The following is a 24,915-nucleotide window of genomic DNA, read 5'->3' as shown; positions in this document are numbered from 1 at the left end:
TTATTTATGTAAAAGAAAATTTTTAAGTGAAATGGCAAGTAAGTGTGTGTGTGTGTGTGTGTGTGTGTGTGTGTGTGTGTGTGTGTGTCCTATGAATTTTAAACAACCGTACAAACTTATTGTCAACACACATCTAGATCTAGCCTGTAATATTCTAGGCACGTTTTAGTGAGGACTGTCACACCCATATTACTGGTCAGACAGTCCTCACTAAAATGTTGCGATCAAAACATTACGGGCATGGCATTCTTTCCATCAATGAATCTAACATAATATTACATGCATGGACACAAAGTGTTAAGTTCACCGGAGTGCTACGTTTATAACGACAAAACACTGTCAATAATATCAGCTTATTTGAGAGATTAGCACAGGTTATTAGTATAATGATTTAGTTTGCACAGTCTGAATAAGTTAAATAATCTGGAGCATACATATTTATTACAACTGGTTTTAGCCATCAGACAACTATTTTAAAAATTAATAATCTTGCAGGCACATACTATTCTGATGCTGCAGGAGTGTAACTCACAAAGCAAATGAAATTGGCTCACCTCAGGAGAGAAATCTGCTATATGAGACTTCTCTTTCTCTAAGGCACCACGTGAAACAAACAGTGGGAAATAACAATTCTGAACACCAAGTTTCTTAATCTCACAGTCAAAGTAATCTTTTATTCTTTCCCAAACAGCAAAAGACCATGGACGTAGAACATAACATCCACTGACATCATAGTATTCAATTAGTTCTCCTTTGGTTATAACCTGGAAGACAAGCATACTTGTTACAATTTAATAATTAACTGTGTATTCAAACGTATAAAACGCCAACATGAAAATTGAAATAAACAAACAGCAATGCCTTTACACACACACACACACACACACACACACACACACACACCACTGTATTTGTGGGCAGAATAGAGGTATTAGTAAACAATAACACTCAACATTCATAAATAACTATGGTGGCTTTGAAGTGTTAAAACAACTTCTTCTTTCAGTATTTGGCAGGGGGGAAAAAAAAAAAAAAAAAAAAAAAAAAAAAAAAAAAAAAAAAAAAAAAAAAAATTAAGAATCCACATCAACGGAAAATTACAGTATAACATTCGTGTTCAAAATACAGTTAGTAAAGATGGAGCACTTGCTTTGATCAAAGACTGTAAACTGGCTGTGGCATTCTCCGAACAACTGTTTTGGCATTAATTTACCACTGATTACAAAAATCATTGGAAAACTAAATTCAGATGGGTGGTTGGGGATTTAACTCCAGTCTTCAAGAATGTAAGTCAGAACATACATCAAAAGATAACTGATAAATACAAGCCAGTAAGCTCTACAACTTACATACTTAATACCATTATTAAGAATTATGTGCTTTCTCAGGTTTTATCGGCACGATTGATTAATGGTGGATTTTTGGATGTATGGACAGGCTGATTCAATTTATGTACAATATTCTGAAGATTAATCCAGTCAACTTTTCCAGGAATAGAGGTATTAGTTTGTTGTTATGCATACTCAATCCCTGGACTCCAACCAGACTGTGAAGTGTTGTTGATGTCTCACTACTATTTACAGTTCGAGCTCAACTCACTATGCCCAAAACACCTTTCATGTTGACATCTTTTTAGGAAGATAATGTACCTGAAGTTAATCTTTCTTCTGGTGTAAGTCGTCCACCTTGTTTACATTGTGGAATAGCTCCTCCCTGTAGAGTGATGTGATCTTTCAGGCTTCCTTGGCATAATTACACATCACCAACAATACTTAACAGTGTGCTTGGATTCCAGGCAGAAAGTACACATATACAACAGAGCACGAACACCTGAAGAACATAATTTGCTCAGTTGTCAAAATATGGCGCATAAAATGGAATTAAGAACTCAACTGTAGACCTGAAAGCACACAACAATGAAAATTTTTGTTTCCAAAAACTATAAAAAGTACAAAGCAATATAAAAAATTTGGCAATAGCAACCACCTGGTACCTTCCTTTGCATGGTAAACGGGCCTCTTAAACGTGTGGTACAGAATTCCCATAAAAAGTCTCGTCAACTGCCCTCTCACCAAATGATTGACTGTATATCAATGCTGAAAACATCATAATGGCTTTGTTGAAAATATAGGGGCCGCTGAACATTCTTCTGTACAAGCTTTGGATGCTGCGCTTAATAGAAAAGCAAATAAAATAATGATATTGATTACCTTGTATCATCAAGGCAGACAATGGTTTCCAACTGCACTCTGTCCTGGTGGCTACATATCTAAACTCACCCATGACTTTGCAAGTCCACTTCCAAAAACATCTCTAAGACCACTATGGAACGATCCAATCTTAATGATACCACTGCAGAATATTTAAACATTTATTTCTTCCACACTTTCTTCGACATCAAACTCTCTTTTTAGTATCTAACTGGCTACCACAATCCACCATCCCCACCACCTTACTACTGTTTCATGTGACATTTCCATCTAAATATCTTATGTTGTCCTTCGTCTCAACTGACTTATCACTTATATATAGGGTGGTCCAGGAGGAATGTTATATAATTTGTGAGGTGATTCTACATGTGAAAAGAAACCAAAAAAGGCATAGGAACTTCTGTCTGATTTTTTATCATTACAGAACTGGAGTGGGTTGAAGTCTACACACATCCCTGAATGATTATGAAGACGTGTGTGAATGTTACTTACCAGACCCCCATCCACCTTAATGCACTTGTCAACGCATTGAAAGGTGTTTTGTGTTGCACATTGATAATCATCTTAGCAGCCTTGGTGATGCAAGTGATAAGTTCTTCACATGTATCCAGATCTGTAGTATAAGCAACAAAAGTCTAATGGGGTTAAGTAGGGTGATATGACAGGCCAGTTAATGGTCTACCATGGCCGATTCACCATTCAGGAAATGTGTTATTTAAATACTGAAATACATGCCTGGTACAGTGAATTGGTGACCCATCATGTTGCAGGTACATTTGCCATCATTGTTCTAATGTTACATCTTCCAAAAGTGCAGGTAGGTCTTCTATCAAGAAATGTGTGTATGCTGCGGCTGTCATGTGATCTAGCAGGAATACAAGCCCGATCCCCACGTCATCAATTGTACCACACCAGACGTTCACTGGGAACCTAACTTAGAATCTTATTTCCCTAGTGTCATGTTGGTTCTCAATCGTCCATTTAAGATAATTGTGGATGTTCATGATACCATTGCATATAAATGTAGCCTCACCTGTAAATAAAGTGTGTTGAACGAAACTGTGTACAGCCAACCATTCACAAAATTGTTGTCTGCTTACTGAGTCACCTGGATTCAGACGTTACATGGGGTACAAGCCCTCAGAATGTAACGTATGCCACTCTCACATTTGTGGTGCAATATCAAGCTGATGGCTAATGTGCCACTAATTGATGGTGGGACTCTGTTGTACCATTGCAAAAATGTCTTCCCTTCCCGCAACTGTTTGGGTGGCCTCATTCTGATGTTACATGTACACTTGATAGTGCTCCAGATTCATGTAATGTTTGAAAAACCCTAGCAAATACCCTGGCACAGGGGGTTTGTTGATCAGGGAAATATCTCTGGTATTGTCAGAGGCATATGGGTACGTCATTACAGTAAACTTAGATACATACATATATACATGTCTGCATATTCTGCATGACTGAGCATATGTGGCATGTTGATGTTCACTGACACAATGGACTTGCTCAATTAAACAACACTCAAGCATGACATCCACATGGACTCACAACTGCTCACTGATCCAACTCATGATTGCACATTGAGTATACTTGCAGCTGTTGCCTCGGTGCAATGTCACAATGCTGCCATCTGTTGGAGAACCCACAGATTTCTTGTAGGTATAGTCATCTGTCCCATCATTACTCTGACCACCACAGCATCTACACATTTCGGTAAGTAATAATCACACTTGTCTTCATATTCATTCATAGACGTGTGTAGTCTTCAACATTCTCTATTTCCATAATGATTGAAAATCAGACATGTTTTGATGTTTTTGGTTTATTTTCATATGTAGAAGCACCTCACAAATTATGTGACATTCCTCTTCAATCACCAAGTTTATGACTATTCTTTCCTTCAGTGACAATCGTAAACAGCTCTCTAATTTCTTTCTCTCTAGTGGACAGTATAAACCTCAGAGAGATGAAATATTACTTCATTGCTGACATATATGGTGAAACAAACTCAATATAGCTTCAATGGCAGAATTATCCTAGAATTTATCAGAAATTAGTTAGAATTTACCAGAAATTAGTTACTGAAAGCAGATGAAACTCATACGACGATGACAAGACGAGGATTTGTCTCTAGTACTGCTGTAGAGGTATCCGGAGATGGAATCTTGCACATTTACTCTACAATTTTTTACCATCACTTTTCAAATCACAAATACTTTTTCTGACCAATTACATTCCATTTACAACACTCTTTGACATACCTGAACTACTTATGATGAATACATACACATACAACAAGGGATAGCTATTATGTGACATCTCATATGGAATATCTACATTCACTATACAAAATAATGAATGTGAAGTCATTGTGCCTACATAGCACATATTAGGTTTTCTTCCTGTTCCATTCACGAATAGAATGTGGGAAGGATACCTGCTTAATGACTCTGTGCAAAATGTCTTTAGTCTGATCTTGTCTTCTTGGCAGTATTGGGTGGCATAGAGAGATGGGAAAATTTGAAGTCTATGTTGGCAACCTTGTAGAAAATAGTAATAGAAATTTTGTTACAGTGGAGCAAGGCAAGGTACACAGTCACAAGACATGAGTTTTACCAACATAGAGACAGATTTATAGCTGCACAAGCAATATTTTAGTGTCACTATCAAATCCTGCCTTACAGTGCAGTTCTGTCATTACATCCAATTGCAATATGGATTCTGAGTTTTGAGAGGAATAGTTTAAGTTAAGAAAACTCTTATTCAGGGTTCTATGGTCTATACATAAACCTGAAAACACAAATACCATGTGAACTGCAATCAAGAGTGTCCTCATCTTTTGGTGTGAAAATACCTTTTCACTACAGCTTCAACACAATTTCATCCATATAAAATTCAAACTGAATCCTTATGACTGTGCTCAAATTTGTGAACAACTGTTGACTACCATAAAGAAGCATACTTCATCATTCAACGTCTTTGGGAGACTTATGAGACCATTTTCACTTAAGTAGTTACATGAATAAGCAAAACTTCCACTACTAGACTCAAGGAAACCCAGCTTACTATCACCAGTGTCCCTTACACACTACCAATTTCTCTCTATGATGTCCAAGTGCTATCCTGTGGGGTGTGGGTGCTTGCTTTTCTGAGGATGAATACGGCACTGCTGTCATTCTGCTGTTTGAAGTTTATGTCACTACGTTAGGGATGTTTCTGGCTACAAAACTACATACATTTCCAAATCTTGTCATTCAGTACACTTGTTTTCAAACATGATGTAGCCATTTTGCTTACTGCCAAACACTTTACAGCAGCAGTGAAATATTTCTTTGCGGATTGCGCAATTTGAAAGAATGTTAGCAACACTTAAGTGTCCTCAGTCTGCAGACCTTTCCAGCTGTTAATTCTTTTCATGGGGTATCTGATGATCTTTGTGCACCAGATTAGAATAAAATCCTAGCTCAACTCAGAACCAGGTTAAAGACTAAATTGTCGACATCTCATTTGACTAATTATGACACAGTATGTGAAACCAATGACTTATTGAATGTGAAAGGCAAAATGAACAGCAATGGACTGATGTTATTTTTAAAAAGTGACGCCTGATGCAAAATCCACCCCTGTAACATGTTTCAAACCTCATGTAAAGTTTTGTGACATTTCCACATCACCCTGGACGTCCCATAATTCCGACTTCAAAGCATCCCCTCAAAGTATGTCTGCTTTGTTGGTCAACACCTGCAACCTATTGTACAGTTAACTTCTCTCCTACATATATTGAAGACTCTAACCATTTACTAGACCATCTGAAATCTGTGTCCATCCCACTCCCATAACATAGATTGCCTGCCACAGCTAATGCCACCTCCCTACATACCAAGATCCCCCCATGTACCTGGTCTGTCTGTTGCTGAACATTACCTCGACCAGTTCTCACCTGATTCCAAACCTGTCCTTCCTGCTCACCTTAATCAACTTTATACTTACCAACAACAACTGTACCTTTGAGGTGCAGACATACAAACAGATCAGTGGCATGGCCATGGGAACAAGGATGACTCCTTCCTATGCAAACCTGTTCATGGGTTGCTTGGAGGGAGCTTTCCTGGGATCCACATGCCTTCAGTCCCTGGTATGGTTTAGAAACATTGGTGACATCTCTGCCATTAGACTCATGGTGAGGCTGACCTGTTAAAATTCTCGGAATCCCTAAATATATTCTCCCTATCAAATATCACATGGTCTTATTCCGAAACCCATGCTACTTTGCTTGATGTTGACATCCTCACCGAGCATCAGCTACACACTTCTGTTCTCATTAAATGACAAACAAACAGCAGTACTCAGATTTTGACTGTTGCCATCCTTGCCATGTCAAACATTCTCTCCCATACAGCTTGGGCATTCGAGGCAAACATATTTATTCATGTGCAACTAATTACAGTGATACTCCACCATTCTCACCTCAGCCTTCGCTGAATGTAATTACTCCACCAGCCTAATTCGAAAGCCGATTTCCTGGTCCATCACATCCAATCCTAGTACTGCACTTGTTCTATGTAAACACTGTTTGGCCTTTTACATTGGCATGACTACCACCAAGTTATCAGTGAGGACAATTGGGCATATGCAGAGTGTATACTGACAACACCAAATATCCTGTTGCAAAGCATGCTCTACAATATGACAGTAGTGACCACGATGCCTGTTTCACCACACATGCCAGCTGGATTCTTCTTCCAGACACCAGTTTCTTAGAACTCTACTCTTCACCCCTTTTTGGTTTTCTATAAATTTTATTTTCTGACCTGCCCATCCCATTTCTGCCACATAGCATTTTACTCTTATCAAGTATTGCATGATATTTTGTTAGTAATCTCTGTTTTGTGTATTATTCTATCTTCCATCTTTAAGTTCCCAGGTTATCAGTCCAGTGCAGTCCCCAATAATCAGTCTTTACTTCTCATCCTGTCTGATAAGTCTCCCCTCATCCAGGGGTTCTGGGTGAGTTTTCCGTATTCTTCCCATTTCCTAAACATCACCAGTCCTTTTCCTTCTCCCTCAACCCTTCTACTGGTTCCAAGAGTCTCCAAGTTTCAATATCTTTATCTGTGTTTTCTTCTGCCAAGGCTTGGTGAGTAGACTTTTTATCTGTCTAATTACATTTTCCAAAAATCATTTTTTTGTTGATATATTATTAATTTTGATTTTGTCTGGGGTTCATTGATAAGACTCTGAAATGACAGTCACTGAAAGCTTCATGCATTCTCCTCTTGACAGTCAAATGTGTTTGGATTCGCCTAACTCTATCTATAGACCTATGTTATGAATATAATAGAGGGAAACATTCCACGTGGGAAAAATATATCTAAAAAGAAAGATGATGAAACTTACCAAACAAAAGCGCTGGCAGGTCGATAGACACACAAACAAACACAAACATACACACAAAATTCTAGCTTTCGCAACCAATGGTTGCCTCGTCAGGAAAGAGGGAAGGAGAAGGAAAGACAAAAGGATATGGGTTTTAAGGGAGAGGGTAAGGAGTCATTCCAATCCCGGGAGCGGATATGGGTTTTAAGGGAGAGGGTAAGGAGTCATTCCAATCCCGGGAGCGGAAAGACTTACCTTAGGGGGAAAAAAGTGTGCGAGTGTATACCTGTCCTTTTTTCCCCCTAAGGTAAGTCTTTCCGCTCCCGGGATTGGAATGACTCCTTACCCTCTCCCTTAAAACCCATATCCTTTTGTCTTTCCTTCTCCTTCCCTCTTTCCTGACGAGGCAACCATTGGTTGCGAAAGCTAGAATTTTGTGTGTATGTTTGTGTTTGTTTGTGTGTCTATCGACCTGCCAGCGCTTTTGTTTGGTAAGTTTCATCATCTTTCTTTTTAGATATATAGACCTATGTGTGTTTCGTACCTATTGCACACTAGTAGCTGTTTCTATCTTTCCAGAACTTGGAAAACTATTTCTCTGAACTTGAGCCACAGTTTCCCTACAAGCTGCTGTTTTGCGTTTCCCTTATGATATGACGCTATTCTCTCTTTATCTACATTGCTGAATGTGTAAATAGTTTTCCTGCCTCTGTGCAGCAGTCGGGATGTTAAGTTTCATACTACTTATACCTAGTAATGTGTATATAGTCAGGGAATGTGCCAGCAGGAACTTCTGGGGAATGTAACTACTTGTCTATGAGGTGGGGGGTGACTAGTTAATTGATCGATAATAGAGGCAATTCAGAGTGGAGGAATAGGTAGAATGGGAGTGCCACTACACTCCATCAAGGTATCGATAGGAACGTCACGGTAAAGAACCTAAATTAGTTCCAAGAACATTTTATGGAGATAGGACCAATTATCCGAATTTATAGACAACTGTGATAATGCCTAAAGTTTTTTAGAATCTAATGCTAGGACAGTATTCTTAAAACAATATCACTGGACAGATAATGGGCTCTGCCTGCAATAAACTCTTAGTAAGAAATCATACAGAAACTTGGTCCAAAATGAGGGCCATGTTATTAGAGAATTATGAGAATAAATATACTGTCGATTTCTTTGCATGTCATATGTTTAATAATCAGCAACGGCAAGAGGAAAGGATAGTTCAATGAGGTTCTCTCATGGACACAATGCAATTCCATTTCAGGGAGACAGCAAAATGAGTAATGAAGGACGAGGAAATGGTAGGAAGTAATACCTTAATTGGGAAAGGCAGGGCAGACTTTGTTCAAGGATTGTAAGATGACAAGATAAAGGTGGTAATAAGAGCCCAAGGGGAAAAGTTGACTCTAGCGGAAGCCATTTATTTAGCGGCATCAGAAGAATGCGCAATTCTGTCTGACAAGGAGAAGCACCGGGTGGCAGGTATGCCCCGGCTAGAACAAAAAGTAGCTGCTAAATGTTTCATACATACTAGGCTGCCAATTAAAGAGATAGATGTAAAAAGAATTCAAGGGAAATGGGTCGCAATCTCATTATCCTCCGCCAGTATGATATACACAGTGTAATCGAACGGGGCATTCTGCACTGTGCCTCAAGGCAAAGCCTGTGACATGCTTCACGTGTCACCGGTTCGGACACTTCGCCTGGGAATACCAGGAGAGCAAGTGGGCAAACATACAGAGAAGGAACAAGTCAGGAAATGCGAAACAGGTGTAATGCAGCAGTCCCATCACACTGCATCAGGGATAGTAAGAAACGGTGACTGCACCGGGAAGAATGATTATGTGCGTTTGCAAAGTAGGGATGTGAATGGAACCGAAAGAAAGCTATTAATTGATAGTGGTGCTCATGTGAATCTCATAAAGGTCAGAGTCTTGGAAAAGCACATACAATGGGGCACCAGGAAGGCAGTAACTATAAAAAGTACTGTGAAGAAGAAATCTGAACAGTAGGGCAAGTATCCATACGGCTGCAGACCAAGACAGAGGCCGAATGGATCTCTCAATTCCAAGTAGTAGATGCTTGGATCGATTAACCGTTTGAAGGACTGTTGGGGCGAGACTTTCTGGTAAAGAACAAGGTCATACTAAATTATGCGGGCTGCGAAAATTGTATACGTGGAGAACGAATTGCATTAAGGGAAGCCAGGGAAGATGTGACTATAGGTCAAATTACAGATCAAACTGAAAGAAACCGGGGCGTCAAACAACCAAAGTCTTCAGTTGTAATGAAAACAAGTTGTAATGTAAGTATGGCGGCACCTCGCAAAGGAAAGGCGAGTCACAGGAGACACACGGAGCAAAAGTGATAACAGTGCAGCTGCCCGCAGATAACGGTGCGCCGCACTCCTGGGTTAATGGCAAGCAAGTGAGTCTTGTAACTGAACAAACACAGGAGTTACTATCGCCCGCCATCTTGCGTGAGCTGAGAATAAGAAGCTGCCAACAGGCAACGCGCTCTGGAAGCGACGAGAAAATATCCAAACAGGGGCTGAGAACTAATGGGCCATGGAATGACCAGAATCAACAAGAAATAGTCATCGGGGCACGGGAAGAAAAGATTCTAAAAGTCCAGATGACACGCCGACTAGGCTCAGAGGTAATAATTCCAAGACAAGAAATTAGAACAGGGGTCTATATACCGGAAGCACTAGTAACAGTCTAGGACAGAATGTGTATCACAAGTATAATGAACACTAGAGAACAGGATGTATGGTTTCCCACACCTGAAGTGTTTGCAGAGAAAGTTCCATCTCTGAGATGTTATAAAGTCCGACACACCCCGCCCACGTGGAAAGAGAAAGTAAAATCATGGCAGGGTTTGCTAAAAGAAAATATGCGCATCGTGCATTTGAATAGCAAAGAACAGGGGGCAATAGAGGAGTTATGTGCCGCTTTTAATGATGTATTCTACTTACCAGGAGATGTGCTAATGCACACCACACTGGTAACGCACAAGATCTCGCTATTCCCAGAAGGGGAAGGAACCATAATAAATCAGAGGCCCTACAGGATACCACAGGCGCAGCAGGGCACCTTGCAAACTGAAATAGAGGGGATGTTAGCCGAGGGCATAATATCGCCCAGCACCAGTGCTTGGAAGTTTCCTCTCATCGTTTTACCAAAAAAACCAGATGCAAGCAGCAAACAGAAATGGCGGGTAGTCGCAGACTACAGAAAACTAAATGACATATCAATCAATATGGTATATCCATTGCCCAGAATAGACGAGATACTTAACAGGCTAGTAAAGGCGAAGTACTTATCCATGCTAGACCTTGCTGAGGGATACTATCAAGTATAGACAGATGAAAAAGACTGGGAGAAGACTGCGTTCAGTACACCAAAGGGCCATTATGAATATAACAAAATAGTGGTGGGCCTGAAGACAGCTCCATTTACGTTTCAGCGACTGATGAACACAATGCTGATGGGTGTACAAGGAAACAATGTATGCATATATCTTAATGATATTGTAGTAATGCGCGCATAGCGAGAAGAGCACAATGTTCATCCGGAAGAAATGTTCAATCGTTTGTGAATGGGAAGCTTAAAGTTACAGGTAGATAAATGTGAGTTCCTCTGCAAGGAAATGACATTCCTAGGAAATGTGCTAACTAAGGAAGGGTTAAAACCTGATTCAACCAAAGACAATGACTTAATTAAAAAGTTTTTTTAGGGATGATCGGATATTACAGGCGTTTTGTGAGCAATTTCAGTAAAATTGCTAAACTTTTAATAACGAAAGAGGTTCCCTATGAATGGGGTGGAGTGCAAGAGGAGGCGTTCCATCAGTTGAAGGAGAAAATGCTCAGTCCTCCCATCTTACAATATTTGGATTTCGACAAGGACTTTTTAAGTCATGACGGATGCGAGCGGTCACTCTTTGGGCACTTATCTTAGCCAAGGACCGATGGGAAAAGACTTGCCAATCGCATACATATCGAGGACACTAAACAAAGCAGAGAGAAATTACAGTACAGTAGAGGTGAGTTGTTGGCAATAGCATGAGCTGCCAAATATTTTCGTCCATACTCATTCGGACGAAAATTCAAATAATCATGGACCATACACCATGGGCGTGGTTGAGCAGTATATTTGACCTGTCATCTAGGTTGTTGAAATTCCGCCTAAAGCTAGAGGAGTACGACAACCAGATACTGTACAAAGAAGGTAAACAGAATCGAGTAGTCAATGCACTTTTCTGTATCCACAGCACATTAGATGGGGATGCACAAAAAAACAGTGTGCTCAGGAGCCAGCCAGGAACAATGACAAGTGTAAAGATAAGTCAGCTGAGGCCATGTGCGCAGAGATGCAAGCTGAGTCAACTGGAGCAGCGATAACGGCAACGGCTCCGACACCGAGCACTGAAGAACAAGCCAGTGATGGAGGAGAAGACACACTGGAAACAAGAGAGGAAAATGTGATGAGTACTGAAGAAAAGCTGGCAGTGCTAAAGCAAATGAACATATCCCCTAGCAGTGTACATCGGGGGATGGGGAGGACATGACAATACTGTACTAGGCCTGGGATGAAAGCAGACCAAGAGAATTTTATAAAGATGGGCGAGAGTTGCAAGAAAAACAAAATAATGCAGATAAAGATGAAGCAGCCACTGGAATTAACATCAACCCCAGAGTTTATTTTTGAAAGATGTGATATTGACATCATAGGTCCCCCTACCACTAACCAAATCCGGTAAATAATATATCCTAATGTTTCAAGACTCGCTCACAACGTTTGTAATAGCCAGAGCCAATTGACTGATGAGACACTGACATGGCCGTGCGTAAGTTGGTCGAGAAAGTAATTCTGAAGTTTGGGACCCCCAAAGTTTTACTCAGTGACACGGGGAGAATTTAATATGTGATATTATGAAGCGGGTATGTAAATTATTGAGGATAGACAGATTACTGATGACAGCTTACCATCTACAGACAAATTGTTCACTGGAGTGTACACATCATACACTAACTGAAATGTTATGGCACTACATTAGCCGAGATCAGGGTGATTGGGACCAATGGATTTCTTTCACGACATTTGTGTACAACATGACTCAGCACCGTACAACTGGGCACACACATTTCGAATTGCTTTTCGGGAGGAAGTGTAACCTACTTGAGCGGTTACAGAGAAAGCCCACAAACGTAGTTTGTAACTACAAGGAGTATGTGACTGAGGTCCAACAACGGATGCAACTGCTGCATCAAGATGCCCGTGTGGCGACCCACAAAAGCAGGGAGAGAAATAATGTTGATTATGAGCGGACGCAAAACCCAAAAGAACTTAGAGGGCATAACCACGTGTTGCTGCATGCAAAGAGGACACAGTAAGAAGCTGGAAAATTAATGGCGAGGGACGCACACTGTAGTGGACATAAAAGGTCCAAATGTAATAATTTGATTAAAAGAAAATAAATGTGTAAAAGTCCATGCTAATTGGTTGAAAGAATTTTTCTGAGTAATATGAGATAATTAAGGTAGTGCATACCCGAGTGAATTGATGTCAGAAAAAGAAGTAAGGGGCCGTGAAAATTGAAACGGAAGGCTGAGGAAAGCTGTTTCTGTTACAGTTAAATATGGTGCAGGCACTATGGGTGGCAACCATGATGGGGAGTATGATGCTGACCATCCTCGCGGAATGAGAAGTGCCACCAATGGATATACAAGTGCAGCAGTTTAAGTCAGCGCCAGGGATATATAATGACAACCGTGGTATAGTTGACCTGTACAGCACAACTTGGAGAATTGTGTTATTTACAATTAAAGGAACTACACGAAAAGTTAGAACAGACGCAAGCATTGGTCGATAGAGCAGTACCACATTGTCTCCACAGGTTGCACCAGGTAAAGATGAACGTTGAGGAATGTGAGAACATTCAAAAGACAGTAGCATGGCATGTGGGAAAAACTGCAGAGTCAAGGGAGTTAATTGATTAGCTAGCCCTGCATGGGACACCAAGACCTAAACGGGGGATATTAAACTTTATTGGGGAGACTAGTAAGATACCATTTGGCATGCTAGACCAAGATGATGCGCCATTTTTCAAGGCAAAAAAAGGTGTATTAGAGGAGCAACAGAGAGCGAGCTGTTGGTATTGTCCAAGGAGCAAGTCACAACAGTCAGGGCATCACTGACAGGGATTAATCAGACACTGAAAGTAGTAACTAAGAATGCTCAAATTGCTGGAGATGGAATCGCGAATCTAAGTGCGCACGTAGAAGACTACGAGAACAGCACGAACAGGATGGTACAACAGGCCTTGATTATAATAACCATCACGGAATTAGGGCCATGTTTAATGAATTAGAGCAAAAGTATGACTTGTTCATTTTCGCGATTGTGAACGTGCACAGAAGGGCCCCCTAGAACCACATTTGATAAATCCTGTGCAGGTAGTTAAGTATTTGGAACTAATCGAAGGAGAAGTGAAAGACTAAAAGTTTCCCGTGGAACTCACGAAGGACCAAGAATATCTGTTATTGTGAATAATAGATTTATACCTATTTTTAGCAGGTGACACCTTAAGTTAAGTATTACATGTACCTTTAGTTGATAGTTATGTATATACATTGTACCGACTGAGTACGATAACGTAAAGAAATTATCCGCTTGTATATCATCAGAGAATGAATTCCTCAAAATAGATGAAGCGAAGCGACAGTATGCGCAACTGCCTAGTGACCAGTTAGTTAGTAAAACAGTCACAATGAGAAACAGATCTGTAAACAAAAATTTGTCCTACTGTCCACTTACAGTCAAGAGCGATGTGAAGCTCGCATGTTACAACCAGTCCACAAGGTTCCCAAAGATTGCAATATTAAATACATCAATTGAAACGAAACTATCTGCACGCAGATAAGCAATGAAGAATGGTTGACAATACTATGTAACGATTCGCCATCCAGCAACATCATTGTGTGAGGCACTGGTAGATTAACTTTCTCAAGTAAATGTAAGGGTTATGGTGCACAGACAATGTTGCAAGCTGACCATGTCGTTTGCACCAACATAGATAAAGTAGACGTAGTTCTTAAACTAAAGATAGATATAGATTGTTGTATAAGAGATGAGAAAAAGCAAAAATTGATGCAAATCTCCATACTACTAACATTACAGCATATAGTTAGACATCTAGACGATTTAAAGATAGCAGGCTGCAAAATGGATGACTTGTAAGATGAAATATGAGTACCAGCAAAGAATGACATTTAAAGGTTGGTCAAACAGTATGTATTCCATGTGGGGATACGGGAGTTCAGTGTTGCTTTGTATGGTACTTATAACTTGCTGTATGTATATTTATTGTATGTGTTGTAGAAAGTGTGCAAGATGGCTTTGTGAAGCAGGAGGAAAAAGTTGGACCTAAGTGTGTGTAACAAATACGACTGTAACTGATAATAATCCAAGAAGTATGGTAAGGTACACTACCTCGCACCAGACTCTACAGTGCGGAGAGGGGGAAGAGAGAGAGTAGTATGAAATGAGGGCTGAACCATGTACCCCTCACACTGCCAGAATGTTACGGAGAGAACATAGTCAGACGCCGCAACCCACTAGAACGGTGGACGTAAACATGCCGATGTGGGAGTCGGTAATGCTGTGGGCTGGCAAAAGATAACCTAACTCAAACCCTTAGACATAAGTACTGCAAACAATGTAGGGAAAATATTTGTAGACTTATCTGAGTCTCGGAGACTCATGTGGTGGAAAGCAAATTAAATTTTTGATACAATGGCAGCAAAATTGGAGTGTTATAACCATTTCAAAAAGACAGAATGACTGGAGGTATGTGACCTCGAATAATGGTTTTTTTTGAATTGTAACTTACGTGACAACTGAAAATGCAAATTCTGTTAGTGAACCATGTACTCTCACAGTATATGTCATGCAATAAAGAATCTTTAACCTTTGTGATGAGCAAAAACCTGACAATAAAAACTGCAGCGTCCACTAGCATACAGTATTAGTTGCTGAACATTTTGCGACCTCTGAGATCCGCACTTACAAAACTTTCCCCGGGGGATGGGAGGTGGTGCATATAGTAAAATATTCAGTCCTAAGACTAGTAAAATGGCTAAGTGGGAAGTATTCAGATTTTGTCAGAATCACTGCTAAGTGAGAGGCCTGTGAAATATTTGTATGACATGCCAGAACCCACTATTCAAAGCTTGTTCTGCTAACAAGGAGCAGACCCTGGAGAATCATGAGGTTTGTAGTAAGCACAGCTGCCTGACGCTTGGACAGCAGAGGCACCAGCACAAGGGGAACACTCGGAGAAGACAATGAGCAATATCATGTGCTAGCAGCAAGAAGTGACGTGTTAGCCTCATGACGATCACGAATGAAACAGCCTCAATGGAACGTTCCAGAAGGGTGGTGTCGAGTGCAACCATCCCTTATAAATAAGCGACTTGCTGACTGGAGGGGGAGCGCAGATGGGTAGACGGTAGGGACATTACCTCGGTGACGGTCGGGAACAGGAGCCGGACTTGTCATAACCTGTAACAAAAAGTACTTAGTAACACTCCACTCGCCTCTGTGCAGCAGTCGGGATGTTTAAGTTTCATACTTAAGATATTTGTACATAGTAACGTGTATATAGTTAGGGAATGTGCCGGGGGTACTTCCGGGGAAAGTAACTACTTGTCTAAGAGTAGATGAGTTGCATCCTCTAACCGACCAGACTCCTACCGAGTTCCACACTCTACACTAGTCAACTGTCTACTTTTCAGCAGAGGTCGGGGCTACAGTAGGTGTCCTACGAGCACTGCCACATCAGAATTGCCGACTAAGGTAAGTTCCTCTGTCTCGCGCAACGAGTGTCAGTCTAACTCTCAGGACACGACACGATACATACAGAAAAGGTCTGTAATACATAAAATATACTACTTCCACACTAAGGAGAAAATAATTAAATGATTTTGTGTTAATGCGATTTATATCCATGATGCAGCTCACCACTGCAGCCAGCTTTACCTAGCGAGAAACCACACTCACAACTGACATGCAACATGGATATATCTAACAGACAGGGATGGATATGTGCCTTCCCGGACAGTTAGTAAGAAGCCTGGGTAGAGCGGCAAAATTAAGTATGCCTTTACTAATGTTGTTGTTACAGTTTGTTAGTTACTATGGTATCTGATTTACAGTGGCAGCAAATGTGACAATTTCACAAAATTACCACAAGCAAGTGCTTTATTTACGGATTTAAACATTACCCTCGCTCTTTGACTAAATTGTCGGAATTACTCACTTAACCTGGGTGGTTATAATTGAAGGCAGCTACTCTCAGAGGTCCAGTATGGGCTGTAAGTATTGTAGGGAAGCGAAACTTGCTAGATATTCTAACACTTTAAATGTGGAACAGCCCCCCTCCCCCCCCCCCCCCCCCCCCAAAAAAATAAATAATTACAACTCCAGGCAAAAAGCTGTAACTGTAACTGCTAGAAAGATATATGAAAATGTTTTCGTGCATAAAGGATTAGGAATGGGACGTGGGCAGAAAATGCCGAACCAGTGAGAAAGGCATAATGTTGATTTTATTATTAAAACATGGCCTATACAATTAGTTCAATATGAGCAATAGAGATGACGAAGAGATGCTGTATCCAAAAAATGACATAATTAACACTACTTGCACCAGTTCTGCTGCAAATATGAGCAATGTGTTCCTGGCCTTCAGATCAGGTAGAGACATAATGTATTCTTGGTAACCACATTCTTTTAGATATCCAAGAGGCAAACGTCACATGGGTTCAGATCAGGTGATCTTGCAGGTCAAGCATCTGGAAAACCTCTGGATATAACACATTCCTGTAAGGTTCCATCAAGCATTTTTCACTGGGAGAGCAGCAAGAGATTCACCCAATCTTGCATGAGAATAGTGGTTTCCACACAGTTGCACTCTTCAAAGCAGAAATCACATGCTGTACAAGCACATCTTGATAACATGCAGACAACTGACAGGCCCTCTGGGTGTATTCTCTTCAAAGAGGAATGGAATGACAATAATGGTGCTTGTGAATCCACACCACAAAGTCACAAATGGCAAATGCAATGGCTCTTAGTGCAAAAAATGTGGTTTAACAGTACCCCAAATTCGGCAGTTCTCTGTTTTTACTAAAGTGTAAATGTGCCTCATCGCTCCATATAATACTGCCAGACCATGCCATCAACTTCAATCTGTGACAGAAACTGAAGAGCAAATTCACAACATTGTTGCAGATCATGAGGTTCCAATTGCTGCACTATCTGGATCTTGTACAAGTACCAGTGCAAAACAGACTGCAAAACTTTCTATACTGTTGACCAAGAGATGGACAACTCTCATGATAATGATGTTCAGTTTGTGGGGCACCGAACTGTGCGGACATCAGCGCCCGTGCAAAGTCCCATTTTTTTCACACTCCAATCTGGCCACTGTCACGAATGATGATGAAATGATAAGGACAACACTAACACCCAGTCCCCGGGCAGAGAAAATCCCCAATCCAGCTGGCAATCGAACCCGGGACCCTGTCATCCCACAAGTAGCAATGCTAGCCACTAGACCACAAGCTGCAGACAACTCTCATGACATTGCATGAGCACTAGCAATAACCATGGCACATGTAGCATGTTCAGTTGCAGCAACAGCAAACTTAATAAGTACTTCCACCAGGATAGGACGTCTGTCTCTTCCAGATGTTTTTGAATTTAATAATCACCTTCTTTAAACCATTTAATGACGTTGAGCGTCTCCTCAGAATTTTCAGTCAGCAACACTCTCTCAATGAAGCACTGTCATTGCTGCCATTCACATAAAACTGTTTCCCTAAACGAGTGCTTTTCCCCTTCCTGACAGCCATATTGTTCATTCACCTTATGGCTTGTCAAATGAAAGTTTGGATGTCATACCATCATACATACAATTTACAGTACCATAGCTGCACCTGGTGGCCAAAACTGCGACAAATTTTTTGTAGTGTAAATCGGTTCCTCATTAATGTATTAGCATACTGTGTCTATCAAGTTTCGCTGCCATATGATAATTACAGGGCACACTGGACCTCCGTGAGCAGCTACACTTTAATTATAACCACCTGGTACATGCAAGACATTAATTTTGCTCTTACTTGTGAGTACCAATCCGGAAGATTTTCTTCCTTCCTTGCTTCCAGTCCCAACCGAGTTTGTTTCTTCAAGCCAACCTGTTCTCCATCCTTCACCTGCAAAATTTAGCATAAAACAAAATGAAAACATCAATGGCGTATGGGAATGGTGAAATAATTTAAAGACTTAAAAATATTACCTCGGGTTCTTTCTTAATGGCGGTTTGTTTTTCTTTGACTTCCTTTTTCTGCTTCTCCTTCCTTTCTTCTTTGGGTTCTTTTTTTGTTGCTTGTTTTGCTCCAGCCGATGGAAATTCCTTTCCTGTTATTTGTTTGTACTCGGCTTTTAAAGACAACAGCCTAGCAACTTCGGCATCCACTGTGACCTGAAGATGAAATAACAAACACCACTTTGAGTGGATGAATAACAATGGTTTAATCACATCCATAAAATAAATTACCTGTTTTCAGATCAACTATTACTCACTTTTTGACAAAGTCATATATTAGCCCATCTCCCTTCCCTCGTGCACATACCAGCTACCTTCCTATGTGCAAAAGGGACCCTACCTATTCTCGCTTATGGGAACAGTCCCTGTGTACAGTACATACACATCATCTTGATGTACATACACATCATCTTGATGCTTTAGCTAGTGCTCCAGCAAAAGAAGTCAAAAATACTAACGGCATATTTGAGTCAATAGCTGCCAGCATTCAAATTCAAGTAATACTTCGGAGCACAAGTAATCACAGTGTTAACAGATCAACCATATGATTTTTAACTTTATATTTTTATGAAAACTGAAACATATTTACAACGCACCAAAAGCACATACTGTTGATTATGATGTAGAACAATAAGTGCACCTATTACTTCTACATAATTTTAGCTTTACATCATATGAAATGAATAAAATGTTCAAATCCTAGATATATCAGCACTCTCACTGGTAAAACTACATTAAGTAGGAGCAGACTTCTCCCTCTCTGCCACGTCTGTCCTTGTAAGCAGGAATGGGGCTTCCTCTGCTTCCTGCATTCTCTCCTAAAACTGGTTAAGAAAAAAAAAAAAAAAAAAAGTGCAGATTACATCTATCCTCATGCTCTATTTGCCCCCTCTCACTTAATGATGACATTACTCCCCTCACCAGTGCTCCTATCCTTCTCAGACCTAGACATCGATCGTATGTTACCCTGCATCACTGTCCTTGCCATTGGCCAATGCCTGGAAGAAGATACCGACTGTAATGTCAAGGGCCTCTTTCCACATTATTATACTGAAAATGTAAGTCTATTTGCAAAAAATAAAACATATTAAGAGTCTTAATTCTGAAGTAGTGTGCCCTTGCTCAGTCTATCAATCTGGATGTGATTCAATATTATGCAGAGGAATATTTATTTTACCCAATAACACTTCTAATTTATATCAAGATAAAATGGCAATTCATTTTCAGTATTTAAAAATTGAAATGATTAAAATAAATGGGAATATCTTCACAAAAATATAAATAATAATAACCTACCTAGGAATTATTACACGCAGTAAAATACTCAGGCTTCGGAGAACTGCTGCGTGATTTTACTTTTAACTAATACAAACTACAAGGAATTTGATTATGAAGATTCTCCCTGTTTTCATCTTATTGGAGTTGAAGAACTTGCATCAAAATAATTAAAAATCTAAACACTAAGATGAGACTTCTGGAAGACAGTAAAATGTGAAGTTATGTTGTTGTTATAGTACTGCCATTCCTCACATAATTATTCAAGTCATAAAATGATGTGAAACATGGTGCTGGAATGGTATGGAAACTTGCAAGAAATTTTAAATGAACTGTAAAACTAACTTTTAATTTTTTCCCTTTAAACAATCACAATCTTTACTGTACACTCAAATTCCATTTCTTTTTTCCACTATCCCTGAGGAAGAACTTATTAACACACAGTTAGGAAGTTTATGCTACCACCACCTCTCTTCTTATCAGTAGCAGCTTGTGCAAAATTTCAACCATGTGCTAAAATGTGGTGGCCTACAGCCTTCTGACTTACAAGTGAAGAAATCGTAAATATATTGACTGTATTAATTTTATGAATGTAAACTGAAGTGTTTAAGGGCATTAAAATTTTTTTATTAAGCATTTAACATTGTGAGGAATAAAATAAAAAACAAAAATTATGTAACCTGTGGGAATTGAAACCACGTCACCGAATTGCAGGGTTTGAGAGTCCATACTCTTTGTAACTCGGCTACCTCACCTGTCTGACATATGTCACTCGTCTTTTCCTCATACTCCATGCACAAATATTCATAGAGGATTTTGCCTTTTTGTATGGCCCAATCAGGCGAAATATTCTAGGAACTTGAAAGGGACAGTTACATGCTTCTATTAACATAGTTTGAGCCAAATCAGTGAGCTTCACTCCATGTGCACCTGTTGTTGGGTATACATCTACATAACTCTTTAAATCTTTTTCCTTCTAAGATCTACTGGAAAAAGGTGTCCTTAGCAGATCATCTAAAAAAACAATTTCATACTGAAAGAAGGTTGCATTTTGCACTTTTGTTGTATTAATTTTAGTTCTTCATGGATAGCTTCAACCTTCTAGCCCATGGTCTAGAACAAAAACTAGTTGTGAACGAGTAAAATAAACACAACAAAAGTGGAAATTGCCACCTGTTTTTAATAAATTCATATTATGTGGAATACAATAAAATGAAGGAAAACATATTAGTGTCAGTGGGAAGTAAACCCGAGGTAATGAATTATCAGTCAGTGGTGCTAACCACTCGCCAACGCAGCCATTACTTCAACTGTTCCTAATAAACCTCTCATACTCTATGCTTGCACAATACATTACATGTAATTTCACAGAAAAATACAGACCTGATGCTGTAAGCAACATAGCACATGTAGTGCAGAAGGGATGAGGTCACATTACAGCATCTAAACTGGAAAACAGACAACTGTATTCCTTCTTTCAGTTGGTCATAGAGTGGTTGAATATCATTCCATCACTCAAAATTGGTTTATTGTGGAAAGAGTGCTACGAAATATGTTTTTCTCCATCTTATTTTCATACCAGCACACATTCAAAGAGAAACGGGATACTTTAGTGTCATTTCCAGCTCATATTCGAACAGAAATGGCATAATTTTAGTGTGATATTTACAGTATGCTGTATCACATTAACACATGATAACCGCCCACCACTGCTCCCTATTAATAGCCAAATAATGGTGGTGAAAAAATTTTCTGCCATCAGAATTTGTTTTAGCTACCTCCAAACACAAAAACACACACGCTTTTATTACGTATATGGGTTCTTTTACACAGTTAGAGTGAAATGACCAACATTTCATTTTATGGTTTTGCTCATGGTGAATGCAAGTGATGTATCATCTTCAAGAACAGTAAGACTTAAGAAGCTGTTATGCGAACAATGAAATGTTGAAATAGTTGACTTTCAATAAATTATCAGGACAATCCTTGTTTTATTAAGACTGTATCACCACAGATTGATTTTTTCTGTATGTGTAATCGATTTTTAGTGTGCAATGGAATGAGAAAGAAACAACCAGTCAACATATAAGCACAGGATTTTGATGGTGAATACGCATATCAATAAGAATTTTAACACAGTAATTCAGCTTCTTTTTCAGAATAGACCCCTTCCCCCTTTTGGATACACACAAAACTACATTGTTTGACTTGGGTCACTGTTCTAGGCCATCACAGCTGTGTACGTGTTGTCTGAAGAAGAGAAAAAGTTCATACCCTACATCCAAATTCTTATTTATGTGGTTGGCTCTATTCATTCCACTGTTTGCTTTGCTCTCAGGATTTGTAATAATTTATACTTGGCTTTTTCACATAACTAACATTAAACGTGATATGATGAGTACACTGAGTAACTGTAAGAAATAAATGTTCATTTATGAATGAAACTGAATACGACCTGGTTAAATTTTATGTCATGCTGGCTCATTTGCATAAGGTAATGTTGTAATTTGACATGAAAGACTACAAATATTTGAAACTTGAGGAGTTATTGAAATAAAGCACAGTATACTGACGCTGGTATTTAACAATATGATAATCATGATTCATTCTCAATGGATTATTGTTTTGTCACCTTGCTTTGAATTGGGATATAACAAAACATGTAAAGCTAGCACTGGAAATTACTTAGGTGTTTTCCTTACCCACACCGCACAAAGCAGGAAATTGGGGGATTATGTAATTATTGCTTCTTTTTACAAAATGGCATGTTATTCATTACTAAAATACTTATATTTATTCTTCTAGTGTAGCAACATACCTTTGGTGCACCTGTGGATTTCAGGTTTCTCACTTTGTTACCCTGATCTGTTATCTCTTGTGTCAATGTGGAAATGGCAGCAGTATCCTCACCAGCACCTGCAGTTGGCATTTTGGGAGCAGTATCTTTAGAATACAGGTCAGCTTTCCAGTCCTCTCCAGTAATGGTTTTGAATTCTGCTTTCAGGTCGAGTAGCTTTTTCACTTCTGCATCAACTGTACTTTTAGATGCCTTCTCAGATTTCAGTTTCCTTACAATATCTCCCTGCTCTGAAATTGCTTTTAATAAGTTGATTCTTGTATCAGGTGCTACAGCACCAGCACTTGGCGAAATATTGTTCTTTGGTGCTAATTCTACTTTCCAGTCCTCTCCTGTAACAGCTTTGAATTCTGCTTTCAGATCAAGTAGTTTTTTCACTTCAGTATCAATCGCACTGTTAGGTGCTTTTTCAGATTTCAGTTTCCTAACAACATCTCCTTGTTCTGAAATTGCTTTCAGCAAATTATTTCTAACATCAGGAGCTACAGATCCTGCAGAAGTATCTTTTGCTATACTATGGTCCTTTGATGCTAATTCCGTCCTCCAGTCTTCTCCTGTAACAGACTTAAACTCAGCTTTCAGGTCCAAAAGCTTCTTCACCTCTGCATCTATTACAACTTTATCTGCTTTCTCAGATTTTAGTTTTCTTACTGTTAATCCTTGACTTGCTATTTTTTCTAGTAAATCATTTCTAACATCAATGCTTGTATTAAGTGATGGCAATTCTAGTTCCTTTTTTACCTTTGGGACAAGGTCAACTCGCCAGTCTTCTCCAGTGACAGATTTGAATTGAGCTTTTAAATCTAGCAGTTTTTTTACTTCAGTATCAATTATATTTTTGGCAGCTTTCTCTTGTTTCAATTTTCGAACAGTGTCACCCTGTGCAGAAATTTTAAGCAAAAGCTCATCCGTAATACTAGTATCCTTAACCTGATTTGGTGGTTTTTCTTGTTCCTCTTCAGTGATTTTTGGTGGATCAAAATCAATTTTAAGTCTTTCACCAGTCAAGGCTTTAGTTTCTGACCTTAATGTAAGGAGAGCCTTCACTTCTTTTTCAATTGTTTCTTCACTGGCATTTTCTTCCTTCAATTTACTAACTAATTTTTCTTGAGAATCTATTTTTTGTAAAAGTGCAACTTTAGCATCTGAACCTACAGCATACACAGATTCAACTTTGAATGAAAGAGAGTATGGAGTAGACCCAGATTTGAGATCTCTTCCAGCTTCCTGTTGCTGAGTACTTCTGCTTTCCTTATTCCCAAATTCCTGTGAAAATAAAAACAGAAAGGCTAGCATCAATTTAAACATCATTGAGAGAAAATCTATTCAGCTTAAGAAGGATACTACTTAAATTAATAGGACTAAAACTTGAAACTTTCCTTAGGCTTTCCATTTTTTCCCCCTAATCTGCCCTGTAAAGACCCCCCCCCCCTCTCTCTCATTTTAAAATATGCACACAGGATTGGGGGAGGGGAGAAGTGGCAAGAACTAATAGAGAACAGAACTATGTCATTATTCTGAAGAACAGATGAATAATGGTAACATAAACAACCAAAGCGAAACTTATATCATAATACAGACTGCTATATCCCCCACTACGTGGAAAGAAAAAGTGTGGTTGTAAATTAGCATATATTAAAGAGTGCTACAGGATTACCAAATGTATACAAAGTAAACAAAATAACACCACTTGCTGCAAATAGTAGTCAAAGTTTTAATTCTCATCTCAGAAATATAGTTATGTACCTAATTACCAATTTTTGTTTTTTTGGCTGCAGATTCTTATCTGCA

General features: G+C 39.3%; 1 protein-coding gene across 1 annotated transcript in view; it reads right to left on the bottom strand.

The window, feature by feature from the left end:
- LOC124601218 (bifunctional glutamate/proline--tRNA ligase) overlaps positions 1-24,915 on the bottom strand; it is a 252,178-nt gene that overhangs the window by 60,991 nt on the left and 166,272 nt on the right. The window contains exons 14-17 of the mRNA XM_047136226.1: positions 23,086-24,390; positions 18,963-19,148; positions 18,787-18,879; positions 555-764 (exon numbers count right to left, since the gene is read on the bottom strand). Of these exons, the coding sequence (XP_046992182.1) occupies positions 555-764; positions 18,787-18,879; positions 18,963-19,148; positions 23,086-24,390 (1,794 nt within the window). The remainder of the gene's footprint in view (positions 1-554; positions 765-18,786; positions 18,880-18,962; positions 19,149-23,085; positions 24,391-24,915) is intronic.

Source organism: Schistocerca americana, chromosome 1 (genome assembly GCF_021461395.2).
Source record: "Schistocerca americana isolate TAMUIC-IGC-003095 chromosome 1, iqSchAmer2.1, whole genome shotgun sequence".
In the NCBI taxonomy this organism is placed as follows: domain Eukaryota; kingdom Metazoa; phylum Arthropoda; class Insecta; order Orthoptera; family Acrididae; genus Schistocerca; species Schistocerca americana.
This window is presented reverse-complemented; position numbering and strand designations above follow the sequence as displayed.